Source organism: Atta cephalotes (genome assembly GCF_000143395.1).
Source record: "Atta cephalotes unplaced genomic scaffold scaffold00003, whole genome shotgun sequence".
Taxonomy (NCBI): domain Eukaryota; kingdom Metazoa; phylum Arthropoda; class Insecta; order Hymenoptera; family Formicidae; genus Atta; species Atta cephalotes.
This window is the reverse complement of record NW_012130067.1, coordinates 3,535,021-3,556,699: the sequence shown is the minus strand read 5'-3', so window position 1 is coordinate 3,556,699 and position 21,679 is coordinate 3,535,021. Positions and strand designations below refer to the sequence as shown.

The window sequence follows — 21,679 nt, the reverse complement described above, 5'->3', positions numbered from 1 at the left end:
TTCTTTCTTAATCTCTCTCTCTCTTGCTTTTCCTACGATGTCTCGCGACGCGATCTACGGCGACGTCCACGGACAGTTTGTTCAGACATATCTTCGGGCGGATATCCCCCGATCAGAGATGCGAGGTGAGAGCATCCTGAATAGAATATCGAATAACTGGACGTTCGGAGCACGTCAGTGTATTTTATGTATTGAAAAATTATCCTCTCGCCCCGCATCTTCCGATTTCAACGCGGCGACCTCGAGATATCTCGCTCCCGCGTGCGTGCTTACGCGTGTCTTGTAGACCCTGTTGAATGACATCAGTTCGAATCAATCGACGATCCGAAAAAGTCCAAGACACTCCATTCTCCCTCCTTTTCACGAAAACACTACTGGATTTCGTCGCGGACGGCACTTTGAAAGTTCACGCACGCAATTTCGTCTCTATTTTCCTTTTCGCGTCGATTTTCATCACCTCTCTCTTCTCTCTCTCCTTCCCTCTCGTGTCTCTTCGTCTTCTCTATAAACTAATCACCATATGTAACAAGCTTTATATTTTTCATTTCGTTAATAATGCGACTAGCTTAATTTTGACACTTCGCGATCCGTTCCTATACCCGCCGTTTTCGCACGTACGATTATTCGATCTAAGAATCTATGACAGATCGCGATCACGTGGACGCGCTTATGGCACATCGACGGGGTAGGTTGCTCCCGACACGGAACGCATCCGTGGTCGCTCGTAGATCATCGTGTTTCGACGAACGTAGGGAGAGAAGAGACCGAGAAGAGAATCGAGGAGAGAAAGGGAGCGACGTTATATTTTAACGCAAATACGCGATGGTAGGATTTTCTATCAACGCGTTGCTCCGTTTCTCTCCCATTCCATCGTACTCGCTTCTCACATTCACGCGCGAATCAAGTCCCAAGCGATACTTTGAACTCGCGTCGTGGTGTCCTCGAATCACGAATCGTGTCTGTGAGACCTGTTGCGCCTGTTGCCGCTCTTCCGCCTCTTCCTCTTGGTGTCGCGGGTGAACGCGACATTACCAGGATCGTCGGCGAGTTGGGGATACCTGTGAACGCTATGGATGTCGACGCCTTCATAACCGTCGACCGTGCCGCGGCTCATGAGCTCATCCTTTTCTTCCTTTGACCAGTCACCCCTACCCTGGAAACCGGCCATCACCAATTGTTTTTCAATTTCCCAAGCTCTCTCGACAGCTCGCTTGTGCGCGTGTTTCAAAATACGGTGCCGTTCCTGCTCGGGATCGGCTCCGTATTTGATCACCACAGCTGCGTCTGGATTGTGAAGTCTCAATTCCTTCCATGTGCCCGCTCCGTGCTCCGTCGTTTCGTGCGTGGACACATTGAACATACTACCGAGTCGATGGAGTTCCTCCATATCGTCACGGATCTTCAACGCATTGTCCTTGACGAAGTAGAAAACATCCTGATCGTGCACACTGAAGTGTAATGGCAGGAAGTACGAGTTGTTGAATACGGATGTCACCACGTCCTGCACTACACTGTTCACACCGTCCACCACGCTCACCAGAGCCCGACCGCCGACACGCGATACCAGGATACCCTCGCCGAAAACTGCTCGACGATGTGCCACTCGCGGCAATAGATTCCGTGTCTTTGGTTCCAATTTCAACAATGGCTTAGGAACGAAACCCAGATCGGAAAACTTCTCCTGTACACGATTTACGATGCACTGCAGACCAGACATCACACCAAAGTCCGGAGTTAGTTGCGGGGATGTGACAGTCGCGCTCGGTTGGTACACCATGTGTTTCGTATATTCAGAACCGAGCATCATTGAGATATCGTAGCCGTACAGTTTTAGCCAACTTCCCAAATCCGTCATATATTCAACATTCTGTTTAAAGTTAATCGGATCGTTATTGCGGAAGCGATAGATGAAAATGTCTGTTGGTGTAGTGAGTTCGTTGGCCATTTGCTCCCAAGCTGGCGTCATCCATTGACCGACAGTAGGATCATAGAGTCTCTTGTTCAGATAGATTAATTTGGTGTTTGGATCGAAGAGACCTCCATGGAAATCGATGGGCAGATAGAAGTCCGGATTGGTGTCCTTAATAATCTTGCCAAACGGAGTGCGTCGCATCTCCTTGATGAGATTGCCATTGGTGTCGAAGAGAGCGAGAGGCGAGCCATTTTGGTCTGTCGCGACGTAGAAACGCTGCTCGGACGTTTCTACGGTCATCAGGAAGTCGCGAGAGTCATAGAGGAATCGGAAAGTCTTAGATGATTTCGGGAAGTGCACATGCGTTATAAGATCCGGAGTCTTTGGATTCGCGTAGAAGAACTGAGTGATGTTCTCTCGATCGTCATTCATGGACACCAGTCGACCACGATCGTCATAGAAGTACCAGATTTGGAATTTCTTATGCTCTGACGCGTGAATTAGCTGGCCGCGTGAGTTGTATCTGAAGAAGAGAAAAAATATCACATGTCATATATATCAGAATGTTTTTCAATATTTTTCAGTCGATATTCAGCAAAATAGCTTTTACCAAAATTTGGTTCAAAAAGAATATTTTTGCAATTTTACACAATTTTAGTTATTTTAATAAAAAATATAAATATATTTTGTTTTATAAGTATATCTTAGGAAAGAAAAAAAAATAAATCTTAATTTTATATCTTAAATTAATTAAATAAAAATAGAAAACACATACCTATACTTGTGCTCTCCGCGAATCACAACGAAGCCACGTCCATCATACGAATTGAACTCGACGTCACCATACTGAACAACTCGATCGCCACTGTCATAGCCCAAGACAATTTTCTCATTATGTTCGGTCACGCCGATCACATTACCGTTCTCATCGTATGCATACTGCCAATTATTTTCCGTGTCTGCTACCTCCAATACGTGACCATCTGCGTTATATGTGATTTTCTCCATTCTGGACCACTCTTTCTTCTCCATCGACTCCTTTCCAATAGTGAGCTTCCTCATCTTGATGCGATTGCGATTATCGTATTCGAGCTCCATACGGAACACATCGAATGATCGGATGTTCATCAACACAGTTTTGACGCGTCCGTGTTCATCGTAATCCGTGACTGTGAAGAACTGTTTGCTACTATCTTGCATTACCGATCTATTGAAGAGATTTCTGTATATTCTGAGATCACCGACGCCTTCTAGTACCCCGAGATTTTGGTTGTACTTAAGACGAAGCTGAGGTAACTGTTTACCATTAATATCGACCTCGATGCCGGATATGCGCGCGTTACCATCATACTGATAACGATAATGAGCATTATCCATACCGCTCTTGCTGCCAAATTTGATCTTTTCATCCTTCACGATACCGGCGTGATATTTATATTCGATGCGCATCTCGAAGTTTGGCTCGTTAATGTCAATGCTACGCACCAAACTGGTCGTTTCTTGATAGGTGTAATGTATTGAGGAGAGTCCTAAAAATAAAAGTTTATGATTAACAGATTGTGTCTCTCATTTGTAAAACATCTTTATGATGTTTACAAATAGTTGAAATTAAGCATAAAGTACGAATAAATATTTTTTTTAATCACACTTAATAAAGTGTAATTAAAAAATAAAGATAAAATAGATATTATTTTAGCAGACTTATATCAGAAAGAATTATTTACCAGCGAGTGTAGTTTCGAGTTTCCCAGCGTGATCATAGACGTAAGCAACCTTTCCACTTTGGTGAGGGTATACTTTGGCAAGAATCTGACCGTCATCGTTGTAAAGGATCTCGTAAGGATGTCTATTCATTGGCGAATAGTATTGATATTTGTAAAATCCAAGAGAAGTTTGAAGAGAAAACGTATGAATGTGTCCTCTTGGTGTAGTCAACGACTGTAATGCTCCCGCTTCGTCATATTGAAGAAGATAATCGCTTCCACGCGGCGTAGTGACTTTCAGAGGAAGGATGCTGAACATATCTTTGAAAGCGTATACCATTGACGTGCCATCGCTGTATTTGATTTCATATAGCCGACCTGATCTATCGAAGCCATAGGTTTCGCTAATGTCACCCCACGTCCAGCTTATCAGTCTGCTGAATCGATCATATTCCAACTCGACGCCAGCAAAGATACCGTTTCTTGGTCCCCACTTGACCGGCCTAGCCGTTCTGTCGTAGGTGACATTCAGCAATTCTACCCGATCGTCCATGAATACTGCCACAGTATTCGTCTCTCTATCATACTCGAGAGACAACAGGATTTCACCGTTGACACGAAGCTTCCTACCGACCTGAGCAATTGCTTTCGAGTTGCCGCGATTCTTATTTCCTTGGACCTTCCGGAGGAAATATCGCCATTCAAAGCGATTAGCCAAATCTCCGGCGATCTCCGTTCTCTGTTTAGCTGGCACAGGATAGCTTTCGCCCAGAAGAGGTTCGAGCTCTGCCAGGATCGAATATGGCATTGAGTCAGTACTAACAGTATGAGCCCATGGTGTTACTCTTCCAACTGAACCATCGGCGAGAACTGTTGTCCTCTGTTCGGCTTCTCCGATCTTCGTGACGACAGACGATCCTTTAATCAACATTGAGATAGGCTTCCTGTTGTTCTGTCCGACTTTTACCACAGCACCTTTCAGACTGAGATCAAACGTTAAGCTGATTACTTTGCCTGTGGGAGTCACCGCACTTGTCAATCTACCGAATTCATCGTAATTGTAAACGTAACTACGTCCGGTACTGTCGAGTTTTGTCTTCAGTAAACCCGTTGGTCCGTGGTAGTCAAAAGTAACATTGTAATCGTCGGGCGTGCTCAATTCGTGCAGCATCTTCATCCTGGACATTCTCAATCTGCATTTTTGTCCCTTTGTGTTCTCAATTGAATTGACTTGACTGCTATAATCTCTGAGTAAAAAGACCTTGTTACCAGCTGCATCCGTCACTGTGCTGAGCTTCCCATTGCTGGTGTTGACATTGTAGGTAAACTGATACACGATCTCACCAGTGAGAATGTTCCTCGTGGAAATGTGTTGGCCGAATCGATTGAACACATAAATCTCTTGTGTATCGGGTGCATAAATTTCGTATTCTCGCGCACCGCTTGCGTCAGGAATACTTGCTGTTACCGAGCGAATTCGGTAATTGGCTTGATCGCCGATATGTACCACTCCATCAGGGGAAACCGCCACAGCTGATATGGTGTTAAATTTAGAAGTGGATGCCAGATAATGATCGGCCTCGAAGCAGTCACAGCCACGTTCCAGGCAGTTGCACTTGGACTCGGCGCCGGCGTATGGCGATATTTTGCCGTCGGTACCGATCACGCGAACGCGGTTGATCCTCTGTGAATCGCTTTCGGCGATGTAAAGATCACCCGAGGGACCGAACGCGACACTCTGCGGCATCACGAGGGTGGCGTGAGTTGCAAGTTCCGTGTCAAATGAGGCGGAAGGTGAGGCGCAGTGAAGTGGACGACCAGCGACGACTTTGACACGACCGTCTGGCGCCAATTGAAGGACCATATGATCGTCGATCATATGCAGTGAGTTGTCCAGAGGATTGATCGCCAATTCGGTTGGCCAACGGAGATGAACTTCCTCGACATTCAATGTGCCTTCGCAAGGTATAGGCTTCCAATGCGATTTATGCATGTGATTGCCGATCACGGTGGTGATGATACCGTCCCTGTCGACCATTCGGATGTTCGTGCCATCAGCGAAGTACAAAACGTTGTCTGCAGAAACAGCGACGCCTTTAGGATAAGCGAGTTTAGCGTCTCGAGCGAGAGCACCGTCACCACAATGAGCTTCGTCACCAGGAAGACAACGTTCGCCGGAACCGACTACTGTCTCCCAATTATGATCGGGATCCGTATAGTCGTTGGTGTCGCGAACGCGGATGATCTGATGAGATTCTGGATCCGATATATAGAGAACGCCGTCCAGGGGACTCAGAGCGATGTGATAACGATATGATACTCTAGTTGCGCTAAAAAGAAAAAATTAAAATAAAATATTAAAGAACGATAGAAAGAGTCAAAAGAGTTATAAAGATTTATCACTTAAATAGAATACGTACTTTAATCTGACCACAGTTCTAACTGTTCCATCGACGAGAATCTTTCTGACTAGATTGAAATCACCGACGAAGATGGAGCCGTCCGCAGCGGTGGCAAGAGCAACAGGCGCTAAGAGACGCTGTTTAGAGGCTTGTCCGTCGCAGTCATAGCATTCCAATGGTCTTTGATGACCGTCTCCCATCGTGGTGAGAATGACTCTCGGCTTGTGCTTCAGATAAATATTCGAGCCATCTCCTTTTTGTAAGATACCCTCATGGAAATTATACCTGTGATGAATATCCAGATTCCAACCACCGACTTCCGAAATAGACATATCGTGACCGCTCAACTTCGTCGTCTGCACGTCCCAGATGATGTCCTTGCAGTCGCTATATTCATAGCCAACTTTGACCATGGCGGTTGTCACTCCGTAGACGCGTTGCCGATAAACGTTCAAGCGGTTCCAAGCATAAGTGAATTTGATCACGGGATCAGCTTCGAAAATCTTCTCAAAGAGTATACCCTCGATTGTAATCCTCAAGTGTATCAGATTCAATGTCGGCGGAATGACTTCTGGAGTTAGCTGTAATTGTATGGTGGAGAGATAACCGGCCGCTCGAGAACTATGATATACTAAATTCAGGCCTGTTCCGGGTATTTGTAAGCTTTCCTGTATGACTTGCGACTCCGCCAATATAGCACTCTTGTCCGGACAGGCACCTTGAAATCCGTGTTTCCAGGTCGCCAGGACGACTGGCTTCATGAGATCATAATCGTGAGCCGCGCACGCATGCGGAACATGTATAGGTGGCTTTTCTTCGGCAGTGCTCATGATGATTTTGTCGATGATGACGACCTAAAGTGAAACAAATGATACTTTTATTATCTTGTCTTTAATTGTAAAATGGATGTTAAGAGTTCTTGGAATACGCGATAAATTATGTCATGAGAAAATCAGGCTCACCTCGTTCCAAGGCACGAAGACAATATGGCTTTGTGGTTTGAATGGTGATCTGCCAAATTGTAAAGTTACGGCACCACCACCATTTACCAGTAGATCAAACCAGCCGTCATCTCTTGTGAGGGTGAAGCCTTCTAGCGGCGTGCTGGTGCTGACCCGCACTCCCATCAATCCCGTGCCGAGGTGTGTGACAACGCGACCACGTATGACGGCCGATCGGCTGTTAGACAACGATCGTGTTAATCGCAGAAAGCTCGTGAGCGAGTGAATAGTTCAAAATCATTTCTTTATATGCTTCGTCGTACACTACCAACAAAGCAATTGCTATTCTCTAAGCTAATCTCAATCTACTACGTTATACTCTGTTCATACTTCTCAGATAATCTCCTCTTTGGAGTGAACACCGACGAGAAGATACTGTCACTTGATAACGCCTAATGAGAGGTCTGACTTTTCGTTAAGAAAAGATAAAATGTCTGATCGATTAATTAAACGTATCTTTTGTTTTGGGTTCATAAATAATAATAGTGATGAGCAGAATTTATACTATTAATAGAAAACTAGGAATATTTTTTTTTTTACAGTTAGTAGAAAATATAAGATTATTTTTAATTAAGAATATTTTCTTTTTAATTATATATATTATAAATTCTATCTATTAAAATAAAATTAAAATAAAATAACGTAATAAAGTATAGATGCCTTGGTTCTTGCTTCAGACGCAAGTGTTTTTAAGAATAGATTCTTAAGATTGATCCATAGTTCGATATTTGTGATGGGGAGAATTGCTATAATTAAACGCAAAGTGCGCTCTTCACGGACGTTTAAAAAAACAGAGGCAATCAAGGATAAATTAGCATTAAAGGATGCGCGTCCATTTATGCAGGTGACAGAATCCTTTCGCCGGCTAATGAATATCTCAATATCGGGCGTTAATCACCAGTCACGTATATTAAATATTCAACGCAATGTATTTTCGTCAATTCTGCTTCTCAGTGCTAAAGAGGAACCATTCGAGTCTTTGATTGTCTGTTGCTCGAATATCGGCGAACTAGCTGATCGGTGCATTTCTCTCTTTTCTTTTTCATTTTAACGTTTCGAATAATTCTCGGATCTCTCTGTTAGACTGTAGTTGCCTGTTTATTAAATAAGCAATGCTATACTGTCAGAACTACTAACATTCGTGCCTCTTTGGCACTGGAGCATAATATGGTCGAGGATAAGTCACTACTTATATAAGTACAGTCAATATATACATATATAAATATACACATATATATGTATATATATTTATATTTATATACACAAATAACACAAAGTTGGAAGCTCAACGTAAAAGGCACGAAACACAACGTAGGAATCAAAAGGTAACTGAACCATGCAACACGAGAATGTGTTCAACAATAATGGAGGACAAAGTGCGAGCTCGAACGATCGTGGAATGTGTTCCAACTGTCAAGATGGAGATTCTTAGATCGTATACTATGTGAACCGCGCATTTCGTTCATTTTTCGTAATATCCTGTTGTTCTCAAGTCATTGAAAGAACATAGATATTATTAGTATAAGCGAGAATAATAGATATTCTCTCCTAATACTTATAATTCCTGATATCCAAGTTCTTTTATCATCCTGAAAACAATTGATATTCTAAATGCGAGGTGCAGATGTACATGATCCAAGGAGACCTGATGAGATTCAGCAATCTCAAATCAAATCGAAAGAGATCAGGCTTCTCAAGCGCAGTCGAATGCACACACGCACGGCTCGTCGCGATCAAGATGCAGGATGTATTTATGTACAGATACGTGAGAGATATCAAATGCACGAATATTATCAAACAGCAGCAGGTTCTTTTATTACCGCTACGATGGATCTTATTACGGATCCTCGTTCATTTAAGTCGAGCTTTATCGACGTCTGGTTTTCTTACCTTGTGTTGAAGTGATTCCAGAACATACTGACCGGGCAGCACGGATAAAACAGAGCCGAGTTAAAATGATGCGATTAAAGGCGAAAATAGGAAGAGGAGGGTGCAGGATCCATAACTCGGGAGAGAAGAAGAGAGAAAAAATATCAAAGGATTTCAAGAGGCAAGGGATAAAAATATAGAGGAGTCTGAGGAAAACTTTCCGCTTTTACGAAGAATTTCGATACGTCGCGTCTCCGGATTACTAGAATTTGCTGGTCCCTTCCAATAGACCCGACGCGTCGGGGAGAAAAAATTGTCCGGTTATTGTATCCCCTTCCCACCCTCTTAGCCGGCATGATGAGCGAAAAGCTCGAGGCTTAAACATGGACTCACACATTCACGCAAGCTCCACTCGGACGGACATGAGAAAGAGAGAAAGAGAAAGTTTCGAAAGAACGAGGGTTGGATTGATATACCGATAGATAGATCGTAAGGGACTGCGATAAAGATCGGGGTAGACAGAAAAAGAGAGAGAAAGAGAAAGAGAAATATAGATTGATGGAGACGAGAAAGAGCCAAGGGAAGAAGGGGAATTTTAGTGCAGGGCACACGCTCGCGCACACGTACGTACAAAACATATGTAGAAAACTGTTGGGATGTGATTTCACACGGGTCACAACAACGCAGATATAATATATTGAAATCTATGTATATGCATCCTCGTGTCTGTTATCGTCGGTAATACATGTGTAGAGAGATGTACAAGGGTATGCGTGTATCTTGTAATATGCGCGTAGAGGCAGCTAAAGATTACCGGGTCCCTGCGAGAGAGAGCTGGGACCCTATTCTCTGTGCGCGCTTCTTCCCGCTTAGTTAAAAATAGAGATCAATCAGCTTTGTCCGACTAATCTTTCAACCGATTCGGCTCGAGTCAAAGGGATCGTATATTCGTATTATTAATAACCGTTAGGCGTCCCGTCGAGCATGCAACTTTCTCGACCTTCGCGATTCACGCTTTACACAGGCTTTCTCTCATGCACTTCCTTTACCATACGGATCCTTTGCCTAATTTAAAATACATGTAATCTTAAATAATAATAATGTACTAATAGTTTCCGAGCAGCAAGTTAGTGAAAATCCGGAAAATTAGAAGCCTTAAGAAATTCAAATTAAATAATTAAATATTATTTCTTCGCGCGCGGGAATGCTTTTAGTGGACTTTATGTTAATCGAAATTTTATTTGAGATTTAATTTTAATAAAAAATTTTTGAAAACTAGCGTTCAATAAAATTTGTGCCGAAAAAAGAATTTCGTATTTTGTTCAAAACATCCATATGTAAAAGAATATATGATAAATTTGTATAGCGTCAATAGCTAACGTGTTCCTATTTAATGCTGCCATTTTCTCATAATCACGCACATGTGTTCCTATTTCATTACTTTACTCAGAAACACGCAGACTGTAGACGCAACATCGACATCGGGACGGACAATTTTCGCTAACGATTTTAACGCGCTGACGACGAGGACCATGACGACGACATTGGTCGCAAGGATGAGAGGGGAAAGTCTCGTGACAATTGACGGCAAACTTACCTCTCGTTGAAGGTCTCCTGACGAGCGTAGTTCTGCAGACTGCCCTCGTCGATTAGGAACTTCATTCTCTCGAAGAAGGATGCGGTGATAGCGGGTGGTTGTTTCCGTAGTAATATATCAATTGGTTTAGGAGCTGAAACGCACAGCTGACTGCTGTGGCATATGTGATTGGAGCAACACTCTGGATCGGCGCAATCAATGAGACCATCTAGAAGATACATTATTTTCCATTAAAGTCGCAAAGAAGAAATATTGTTGACAGAAATATTGTTTCGGATAGTTGCTTCATTTTGAAAAAAATAGTCTAAAAATAAATACTTTGAATATAAAGACTGCGTTTTCAGTTTCAGTTTCTATGTCACTTTATTCTTACTTACTTACTTTACTTTTTTATTGTTTAATTTTGAAATTAAACAATATATCTATGATCAATATATATATTGTGAAATGAATAATGATCAAATTTCTCTTTTTATATTAATATAAAAAAAATAAAATATAATATTATATGCTGTACCTTTATCGTTGTCTCGTCCGTCGCTACAATTTTGTTCTAAGAGCACGCTGCAGTCCTTGCCGTCCCAGCCATTATAACACTGACACTCCCATTGCGCGTCGTTCGACACTCTGCACTGTCCGTGGCCGGAACAGGAATTCGGACAGCCCTCCATCGTGCAGTGTTTTCCGTTCCATCCGGTGACGCATAGACACGTGCCATTCTTGCATTGTCCATGCTCGTTACAGCGAGGATCGCATTGCTTCAGATTGCACAGCTCACCGGACCAGCCTGGTAAGCAGTCGCAGGCGTTGTCCACGCAATGTCCGTGAGGACCGCAATCAAGATCGCACAATTCTGAAACACGGCGAAGCGAGAGAGGCTTTGAAAACAACAGTTTGAAGTGCTCGGAAATATGGAAGTGTGTTAGTTTCGAAGCAAACACTCAGAAGCAAAGCGATGATCGACCGACAAATAAACGAAGTTATGAAAAAGGGATCTAGAAAACTGGACAGTTAATTGAAAATGTCTTAAAATTTACTTCGTAAATATTCTGCCACTACCCAGAAACCTGGAAACATAGGAATTGTCAATTCGCTGGAAATATGAATGTACAATCAATATTTTTAACTCATATCGCGATTACTTTATTAATTTTAAATTTATGTTATAGATCAACATAGATATCGTTGTCAATAACGTTAATTGATGTATCCTAGTTTCTAAAATAAATTTAAAAGATAATATCAAAATTTATCACGATAAATATCAAAGAATCAATTAAACGAAAGATATTTATTTAAAAAGAAAAAATTAATGTCAAAAATAAAATATTTGGAGTACTCTAAAAATTAGCTAACAATAATTTTTTTATTTTTAATTCCTATCTTTTATAGATTTAAATAACTTCTGTATTTTTGAGCTAAAAATGACGTATTTACGAGCGAGTTATTATAATTATAACATTGTATTTCTTGCTCGATGTATAATAATTTTATAAAATATAAATAAATTTATATTTATTCGTTCACTCACCTTTCGAACAATCATCACCGGACCACATGGGTTCGCAGACGCAGGTCTGAGTCTCCAGATCGAAATTCCCGTGGCCGCTGCAGTCCGGCAGACATTGCAGTGCCTCCTTATCCATTTGACTGCAATCGGCACCTTTCCAGCCCTTTTTACAGATGCATGTACCTTCAGCGCAGAAACCGTGACCTGAGCAAGTCGGATGTGGACAGTCGACTTCCTCGCAATACTTCCCCTTGTAGCCACGTACACAATTGCATTTGCCGTTGGTGCAATGACCGTGGCCGTTGCAGTCGGGTACTTCGCATTCGTCGTGTCGCAGGGAGCACTCCTTGCCCTTCCAACCAGGATTGCATTGGCACTCACCGTTTATGTACTCGCCTAAATCGGTACGACGAGATTATTTGTTGACGAGAACGAGAATTATTTACGCACAAGACTCGTGAAATTGATTTCGTGGAAATTTTTAACGATTAAAGTTCGACGCAACGGAATTGTTGTAATTGACATTATAAATATTTGTATTTCAGTTAGACCTAAAGATTACAAAAGTGCATTGCTATACTTTTCTCTTGAAAATTAAGTTATTATATTTTATTTACAGCAAATAAACATAGCTGTATATCGCTTCACAAGTGCACTGAGGGAGAAACTGGTATACCAAGCACCAGGAAATTAACATGTATCGCGAGTATTTGCAAAAGTGCAATACTGAAACGAGTGAAACGTAATCGGCTTTGATTTCTATTTAAAAGAAATCAATAAACGAAGCCGCGCGGACTTGGTTTTTTTAATCGGTTAAAAAACCTACCAATCGTTATTTCTTTCTATTTCAATAGGATTTTAATCAAACCCGTAACCAATAACCGATTTTTGAAGTTTATTAAAATTCCAATACGGATTTCAATTTAATATTATTTTAACCAAACGGTTGAATCCTATTATCGTAGATTTCTCAATATTTTTATAGTAATAATTTCATATAATGCTACATGTGCACAAAGTAAATAGAAATTATTGTAAAACCGATATGATTACCGGTAATTTTTGATCGAGATATCTTTCACCGGTCAGACGAAGCTCACCTCTTTGACTGCAGAGAACGGGACAGACACTCTCGCTGCAGTCTTCACCACCAAAACCAGGTTTGCACTGGCAATGACCCAGAAGACACTCGCCCTTGCCACTACAACCATTTGGACAGTTATGCGTCATATCCTCGGCGATTACAGCGATGAATGATACTTCATGAGGATCTCCGTCGTCATTATAAAGTGAAAGAAACCAATGTCCTGGCTCCATATATTTGGTTACTTCTTTCTTAATCGAGGGCTGTAAAAGTTATTAAAAATTATAATTAAACCGTCACTATTTAATATAATCATAGCATGTATGCGTTTTGATCGCGTACAGGAAAAAAATAAAAAAGAAAAAAATTCTCTATCCGAGATTATCGGCATATTATGCAAGAAAGAGAAATAAAAATGGGTCAGCGGCACATACAATAACACTAACATGGGACGCCCTGGTAGTCCGAGCCTTAAAACCGCTGAGAACTTCCAGTAGGTCATACTGCGTGTGCGTAGGCAGTGCGTTCCTCCTCGCATATACGCCGATACTTGCACCACGCGGAATGTTGTAGTCGAAGCGAACATAAGCGGCTTCTGATTGGTAAAACTGCATGTTCCAGTAGCCATACGGTGGTATCTCTTTGCTGAGTTTCTGACCTAAACCGACTTGAGCGAAGGTCGTTCCATCAGGTGGAAAGGATCTCGCCGGGAACGTTCGCGCACCTGTAGATACAAATCGCAATCAGAAATGATACAGGATTGAACAGCTCGAGTTTCCGTTGGATAATGTAAATCGAGATCGTCATTAGTAATTTTAGTATAATTAATTTAAGTATAATTGCATTATCTGTCACAAAATGATTGTCTACTGATTAATGACTGCAATATGTATTATATAAAACAGAATGGCTTTAAAAGGGTAAGAACAAAATTGGCATTAAGTTATATAGCCTCAATATTACATTATCCGACAGATGTAAGAAGTCACTTTTGAAAGTAAAATATTCTGCAGTCTAGGCATGGATGCTTATGCATGTCAGCATTTCACGAGCGTTATATTTTTCTTTTCTATTTCATTTTTAAATATAAACTACCGATTTATTTTAGTGTCAGTTATTTTATATTAATGGAATAAAAATAATTTTTTTTTGAAAATAATACATTCTCTTGCATTGCATAGCTGTTGTCAATTACACGCCAACAGCTAATTAATCGGGACACTCCGTGCAGGAATTGACTGTGGAATACATAATAAATGATTTAAAACTATGTCACTGTTATAATCTACGCAAATTAAACTACCCGCTACCATCACAAACGTTTACAATGTCTACAACAGTACAGGCAAATTAACATATAATAAACTTTGACCAGTCCACGAGTGAACGACAAGCAAAGAAGTGAGCATCAATATCAGCGTAGACGCGAAAAATAGAAAGTAGAGATGTTGGAAAAGAATAAGAGAAGTTAGAAAAAAAAGATTAAACAGAGAAAAAGAGAAAAAACGGGGCCTCACCTTCAAGAATAAGTATAGTGGGTTCTGGAGGTAGCGGAGTACTCCCAGAGCAAGACCACGCATCAGTGCTTACTTCCGGCTCGTAAGTCGACGCGGAGGTCTCGTTGGTTGACTCACCACTCTTAGCGGTCGAGGAAGGATAATAGTCTTCGGTGGAGGTCGCGTCAGGTCTTACCGAATCTTTGCTGGATAATTCTCCATCCCTTTTATCCGTCAGTCTTTCCCCCGGCTCCTCGGGGGAATTCTCGGCTAACAGAGAGGAGTTAATGCTTTCGAGCTCCTGCTCGAAATCGTCGTCGTCGATCGCTGAAAAGTTGTCCCACTCGTCAGAAGATGAGCCCATGCAGGGGCAGGAGCACTCGCACTCGCCGCCAGCCCAGATCGGCGCCGGTGGCGAGGCAGGTGGCTGCGGCGGTGGCGGTAATCGCGTATCGACCGCGTCAATCGATTCATTGTCGTTAGCAGGGATTTTTTTCATGCTTGCTGCGGATGACTCCGATAGCCGCTCGACCGTGCGCATCTGCGCCTGATCGACGTTAATCCCAGATGAATGGCTAATCGCCCCGCTTTCCGTTGGTACCGACACTGATAGGACATAAAGCGGCTTCGAGGAAACGGCGGATGAATCCTCGGTGGCGATCGTTACGTTTATGAGCACTCGATGCGATGACGATGAAAATGAGGATGATGAAGACAATGGCTGTGAAGGATCGCGATACACGGGTACCTCTACGATCTGTATTCGCTGGATCATAGGAGAGTCAGACCGAGAAGGAAATTTAGGTGATGCGTTGCTCAATGAATCATGCATTGTTTCATGCAGGGTGTCCGTTGGAGGGGAGTTATAATTAATCTTGATCGATGGAGAATTTTCAACAGATTCGTCAGCGGTGGACGCCTCATGGCGATGAAACTGCTTTTTAAACTTTCGAAGAAACTCTTCGTCGTTTTTTTCTCTCTCGATGATCCGTACATTGTCTTTATTCCATTCTTGTCGAAGAGCGGCGTTCATCTTTACATCGTTGTTAAGAATCGGAATGGATTCGGGTGATTTAGTAGGAAGTTCCGCTTTTGCGGTTTCGACGGGTTGCTTCTTGTCCTGGAGGTCGACGATCTCTACGTCGTCCTGCCCGTAGCTGTAAATCGGCACAGGATAGTCTCGTTGCAGTTCCTCGGACTGTTCAGAAGTTTCAGCTAAATTGGATGAAGCTACAAATTCGGAAGACGAAAATTCTCTGGAGAGTTCCCGCATTTCTTTCACGATATTGAACGACTCTGAATTTGTGATTATATTTGTCGAGTTACTATTGTTTTTTTCAAAGATGGTCGATCTTTCATTTTCATCCGAGTTAATTTTCTCCTCAAACACATCGTCATGATCTTCGGCCTCCACTACATCTTCAAACTTTTCAACATTCTCGTTCTTACTCGACAAAGTATTAAGCATCATTTTATTATCTACAGTCGTACTAGGCAAAACCGTGCTTCTACTTCTAGCATCTACTTCTTCCCGATTCATCTCTACAGGAACTAACTCTCCGCTTGAATTAGAATTACTTACGGTCGATTGTTGATCCTTCGATCCTAGCTCGTTCAAGCGTACCTCTGTTACGGTCGTTGATTCTACAATACTATCGTCTATATTATCGCTGTAATCGACGGGGAAAACGTTACGGCCATTTTCCGCAGTTCCGCCGACTACTTGGCTGTAGTCACTGCTATCTGTGCCAAGTTTCATAAACTTCGAGCCGGATGCAGACGTCGTAGCCTCGATGCCACCACTGCTTTCGACAAAGTCCGAACTTTCGGACGTGCCGGTGTTATCGATATCGCGGCCGAAATCCAAGTCATCGCGACTAAGTTTCGTTACTTTCGACGCAACGTGTACGTTGCCATCGGCGGCCACGAACTTCGGGATGTACTTCGCGGAAGTGTCTTGCGACGATCGCGAGGTCGTACTGGACGTCTCGTTATGAGGTGATTGCCGAACAGAAGCTGACGCGAAAGAATTGCCAGAGCCAACAGAGACAGAGGACGAAGAGGCGAGATGGTCGACGGCGACAGTGGTATGAATCGAATGATCGTGCGAGTAGTTAGTAGCGATAGAAGAGACATTCACGACAAGCTGTATCACCCGCGAGGGAGCCGTCGATCCTGATGACTCCGGCGCGTCCTTGATAGCTTTGATCGAATGGTCGATGGCTCCTCTCACTGGATTTTGACCATCCACATGCTCCAGATCATGCACAACCTTACCAGAAGACTCCTTCTCATGCAACGGAACTGACCGCTGCTCGAACCCCGAGGTCTCCGCTTCAGCGACAGTGATCAAGGACAGCTCCTCGGGGTCACGAGAGGGTGATGGCGCGACAGTTTGGTGCAACGCATGCTCGTTAAACGTGTCTCTACGTTTGCGACTGTATACGACACCATCTAACAACATGCTATCCGACGTGCTAATACTACCTCCTGACGATGACTGCGGCCGCGTTCTACCGCTCGACTGCGACGACGTCGATGTGGACGACATGGACGTCTTATTCGCCTCATTCAACGATGGCTTGACGTCGGTGTTCTCGCCCACCAAGACTGAGCACGCCTTCGTGCCTTGGTACGACCAGTTCACTAAATGGGATGCTTAATAAGGGATCAATTAGAATTGGATGTAGTGTTAGTTTATTAAAGCGCTATGTTATTTTTCACGATATTACTTCAAAATTATATTTTGAAGGCAACGTAAAAATCTAAAAAGTATTTAAAATACGTGTGATAGATAAAGATGTGTTTGTAAAATATTTTTTAAAAATGTAGATCAAATTCGAAGGTTCAAGAATAACATATTTAAAAGGTGTATTAAATTTTTACTTAAGTCACACAAAATTGGTACAAAAGTACCAATGCTAATATTTGTGTGTGAATTCAAATTCTTTATTGAGTAACAAATTAATTAGATGTTTCAATTTTTCGCTTTTAAATTGTCCTTAATAACAAAAACGATAATATTTATAATAATATTTTTTCCCGTTTTGATATAGTTTAACGTTCTAACTGACGAATGGTCACAAGAGACTGCAAATTCGATAACATAGACTTAATTTGATTAATATAATAATTAACAAGTTTCCACTACCATTTTTCAAGAAATTTATCTCAGTGTTAACATATTCACATATTTTATATATCTGAGATTTATGACTTGCTCTATTTTAATGTATTTGACTGCGACATTCTCTTCAATCTCCAATGAAATAATTTCGGAATATTTTCGTTTTATTAATTATTAGAGGATAATCTAAAAACGAGGAGTCGAAACATCTACATGACTTATTATTTAAAGAAATCGCACAGAAACACCTAAAGTTGGCTTTGGTTGGCATTTGTACTTTTATAATTTATATTTGCTAGAGCCTTTCATTATTTGTTTCTATTTAAAATTACACACTCAATGTAAGACAGGTATTGCTTATAGAGTAAAGAAAGATTACTCAGAATGCAATATACGAATAATTACCTGCGACGTAGGTTAATGCTGCAGTCAAGCAGAGCGAGAGCATAATTACTACTATGGCAATTAGTTTCCAGCTGCACCAATCGATTCCCTTACGGAAATGACAGCGAATGCTTTGTCTCCTCATCGGGATCATCGATGGGGCGTGCCCGTAAGGTAAAGGTACTCTGAAAATCAATGAAGTTCGATTTGTAGCAGCCGCATGTAAATTCTCATCACGATGGGAGCAGATCCGTCTAATACCTGCGTTATCCATTCATTAACGATCACAGATTAATCTTTATTCAATCGTTTTATCCGAAGACTTCGATAGCCATTCGTACTAAAACCCTGTTACAAGGCGTTGCATAATTTCTCAATGCGCCGCTGTTGTAATTAGAGAAACATCGCCAAGGCATTCGGCACCTCGGTACAATTTTCAGGCACGTTCAGCTGAACTTTCGAAGTTTCGATATAGTATGGAGTTTCGGCACTCTCTTTCTCTCTCTCCCTCTCCCTTCTGCCTTTCTCTTACTCTCCCTCGTGACGTTCGAGAAACTCGTAATGTATTCTCGCTCGTTACATACCTCCGTGGAAAAGCAGCAGCCCTCGAGTGTGTTTGTACTGAACGTTGCTTCCGCCGCCGTTTCCAAGTAACTCACAAATGTCTAACCAAAATATTTAAACGCAACCGTCGGATTCTGAAGCGCAAGCGAGAAAACGCGTTTGCTTTCGTTGCACCGTGTGATAATGAAAAAAACGAGAACCAAGCGGCGTCTACCAGGCGTCCTTTCTCCCGCTGTTGATTCTACGCGGATTGGACGCGCATTTTTTTTCTATCGCGCAAACCAAATAAAAGCGGACGATTTGGAGTTTCCCCGAGTGAAACTTCCGGTCTCTGAATTCTCCATTTTACAGCCCGATGTCGAAATGTTTAATCGAATGTTTGACTTATTCGTTACAAAGTTTCAATATTGAAATATCCTACGTTTTCGAACGTTAAGCTCTTCGGTTTTATCACATTTACATTTTTAGGATATTTCACTTTGTTTTGATTTTTAATAAAGATAGTGAAATATTAATTTTATGCGAATAAAAAAGAATATCAGATCACGTCAGTTTCTAGCTATCGACGTGTATTTCACGTATGTTTGCTTCTGTAAAATGTCAAAAAATTTAAAAATGTACAAATTAATTCAATTCAAAAAAAATAAATAAATAAAAAAAATTGTGCACTCAAATGCCGGATCGGCTAAGAATTAGCATTGGCCATTATCAAATTAATTCTCTTGTTTCGCGTTACTTCAATATCGTTCTATTCAATCTCTTAAAAATGACTCGTTTAACTTTCGAGCCGCGCGTTAATGCCATTTAACAAATTTGCATACCGTAAAAGCGAAGAAACTCGAATCTCCATTGGCTCCCGGGGTAGCGCGTTATCAAATTCCATTCTCTTCTCTCTCTCACCCCGCGGCCGAAAGAAGTTCATTTACCGGCTTCGTAAACACAACGCGAATCTCGCAGTAGCACTCGTTTTGCAAGTTTCGGCGACGGGTTCTTCTATAGATCTGCGGCGAATGGTTCTCGTAAAGATTCGCAAAACCAAAGATTTTCTACGGGCAAACGTCACGAGCGCAGAAGAGGTGCACGCTTTCTTGAGATGCGACAATCCACGTTCAAACATTATGCCGCGAGTCGACTGAATGGATGATTCATGAGGATCGCCTCGAGTGCACGAAGAAAGAAGTGGAGAACCAGAAGTCGGCCCGCGCGGCCTTGTTTATGTGTTATAGGTTCGATCATGCGTCGGTTTTCGGAACACGAGTTTTCTCAGCCTCGTACTACGACGGTTCAATTCATTCTCGGGGACACCTTTTGCCGCATGGCAGAAGGAAGAAGAAGTATTGTGCGGTAAACGGTCTTACCTGTCCATGTTGTTCTGCAGCTCCACTTTTATTGGACTGTTCCCCGTGGACTGATTCTTGTTGTTGTATTCATTCTTCGGTATCTCTGCAAAAGAGAAACGGAGAATGAAGACAGTTTGTTATATTCGCCGTCTGACAGATCGGCGAAATTTCTCGTGGGAAACAACGTAGGCGCCCCATCAAGTTTTTCCGCCGTCCAAAATGTAAATGCAATTCAGCGCGATGTAGTTTACATTTTACGTAATGCATACAAAATCGTATTATACAGGAAGCGTCATAATACACGCGGAAAATAGGAGATAAGATAGCTTTTTCGAGCTTCACCGCATTTTGTGCAAGGGACATTATTCCTCAATTTTTAAAGTTACTCGTCTAGGATTAGCTGTTCTATCAAGTTAACTGATTTACCGAGGTAAATGATATCGTTAGAGCCGCTAATAGACAGCACGTATTACGTTTTGACGTAGGCTCTCTATCATTTTGACGGGGTTAAAAATGCTTGCCGTCGATCCGTCGTCGGGATAATCACGCCCTTCGCTTACGTTTACTCTCACGCGGCATTTCCGATTACGTGCGGAACGTATAATTATGGAGGAGAGTTCGAGCGCGGAGGTTTGGTGAGCATGAGGCGTGGCTGGCCGTTAAATAAATTACGACAGTGTCGATTCTTCATTTTCAACGCGTGACTTTTCTCGGTGAACGACCAGACATGATTCTTTGTGATGCCAGACGCGAACGTCTACTCGCACCGTTCCACACACACACACGCACACACATACACACACGCACACACACATACACACACACACACACACACACACATATACACAAACACGCGAGGAAAGGAGGAAAGGAGCGGCACAGCGGTCGCGGGGCTCCTGTTGAATCGATAAGCATATGATTCATCGCGGTTTTGGCTTGAATTTCAAGCAACCGTGGCTACGACTTGTGCGAAGGGAAGAAAGCCTGTAAATGCGTTTTCAGATCTTAGAAAACCATCGAACACAAAGCAGTCTTGTAAAACCGAAGAGAAATCATAGGAAAAAAGAAACCGCTGTTCAAAAAGAAGCTAATTTGGTAGTATAATACATTGAAAAAATGTGACTTTTTCTTTTGTCGTCTTTTAAGGTCTCCGGAAGTTACGATCTTGAAAATTGAGGCCGGTACATCCTGTATACCCGATTTTGTATATATTCGATGGACGATCGTAAATGTCGTGACGACAGTACTGATGATTAGTGGTGAGTGGCGGTGGTTTGAAGGATCACACCCTCGCAACAATATGCACGAGTGATATTAACGCGTTAATCCTCAACCGAGAGAACCTCAAACACACAAGTTTTGGGGGCATGGAATAGCAGAGTAACACGAATTCTATTACGTCTCTCGTGATACTCCACTGAAATATTCGGGTTAATATTAGCTGTGATGAAATAGTTGGTGCGCAAAACACGCACTTCTACATTAATTTCCGTCCGCAAAAATGAGAAAGACGTGCAACATTCATAGACAGCGGAAAATATCGCAGAAAAAAAATCAAAATTACATATTTAAAAATCTGGATAAAATAACTGATAAAATAGAAATAAGCATGCTGAAATGTATTTACATTTGAAATAAGCTCTGAATTAATTTTGGAAGTTTAACTCGGAACGTTTCTCTCTCTCTCTCT

At 42.0% G+C, this 21,679-nt stretch overlaps 1 protein-coding gene across 1 annotated transcript in view; it reads right to left on the bottom strand.

The window, feature by feature from the left end:
• Positions 1 to 946: 946 nt before the first annotated feature.
• LOC105625534 (teneurin-m) overlaps positions 947 to 21,679 on the bottom strand; it is a 48,573-nt gene continuing 27,840 nt past the window's right edge. Inside the window, exons 3-17 of the mRNA XM_012206858.1 lie at positions 20,008 to 20,092; positions 18,107 to 18,270; positions 17,062 to 17,232; positions 14,596 to 14,901; positions 13,513 to 13,802; positions 13,095 to 13,341; positions 12,016 to 12,390; positions 11,002 to 11,337; positions 10,485 to 10,692; positions 8,909 to 8,935; positions 6,980 to 7,196; positions 6,036 to 6,871; positions 3,637 to 5,945; positions 2,688 to 3,441; positions 947 to 2,435 (exon numbers count right to left, since the gene is read on the bottom strand). Of these exons, the coding sequence (XP_012062248.1) occupies positions 947 to 2,435; positions 2,688 to 3,441; positions 3,637 to 5,945; positions 6,036 to 6,871; positions 6,980 to 7,196; positions 8,909 to 8,935; positions 10,485 to 10,692; positions 11,002 to 11,337; positions 12,016 to 12,390; positions 13,095 to 13,341; positions 13,513 to 13,802; positions 14,596 to 14,901; positions 17,062 to 17,232; positions 18,107 to 18,270; positions 20,008 to 20,092 (7,814 nt within the window). The remainder of the gene's footprint in view (positions 2,436 to 2,687; positions 3,442 to 3,636; positions 5,946 to 6,035; positions 6,872 to 6,979; positions 7,197 to 8,908; positions 8,936 to 10,484; positions 10,693 to 11,001; positions 11,338 to 12,015; positions 12,391 to 13,094; positions 13,342 to 13,512; positions 13,803 to 14,595; positions 14,902 to 17,061; positions 17,233 to 18,106; positions 18,271 to 20,007; positions 20,093 to 21,679) is intronic.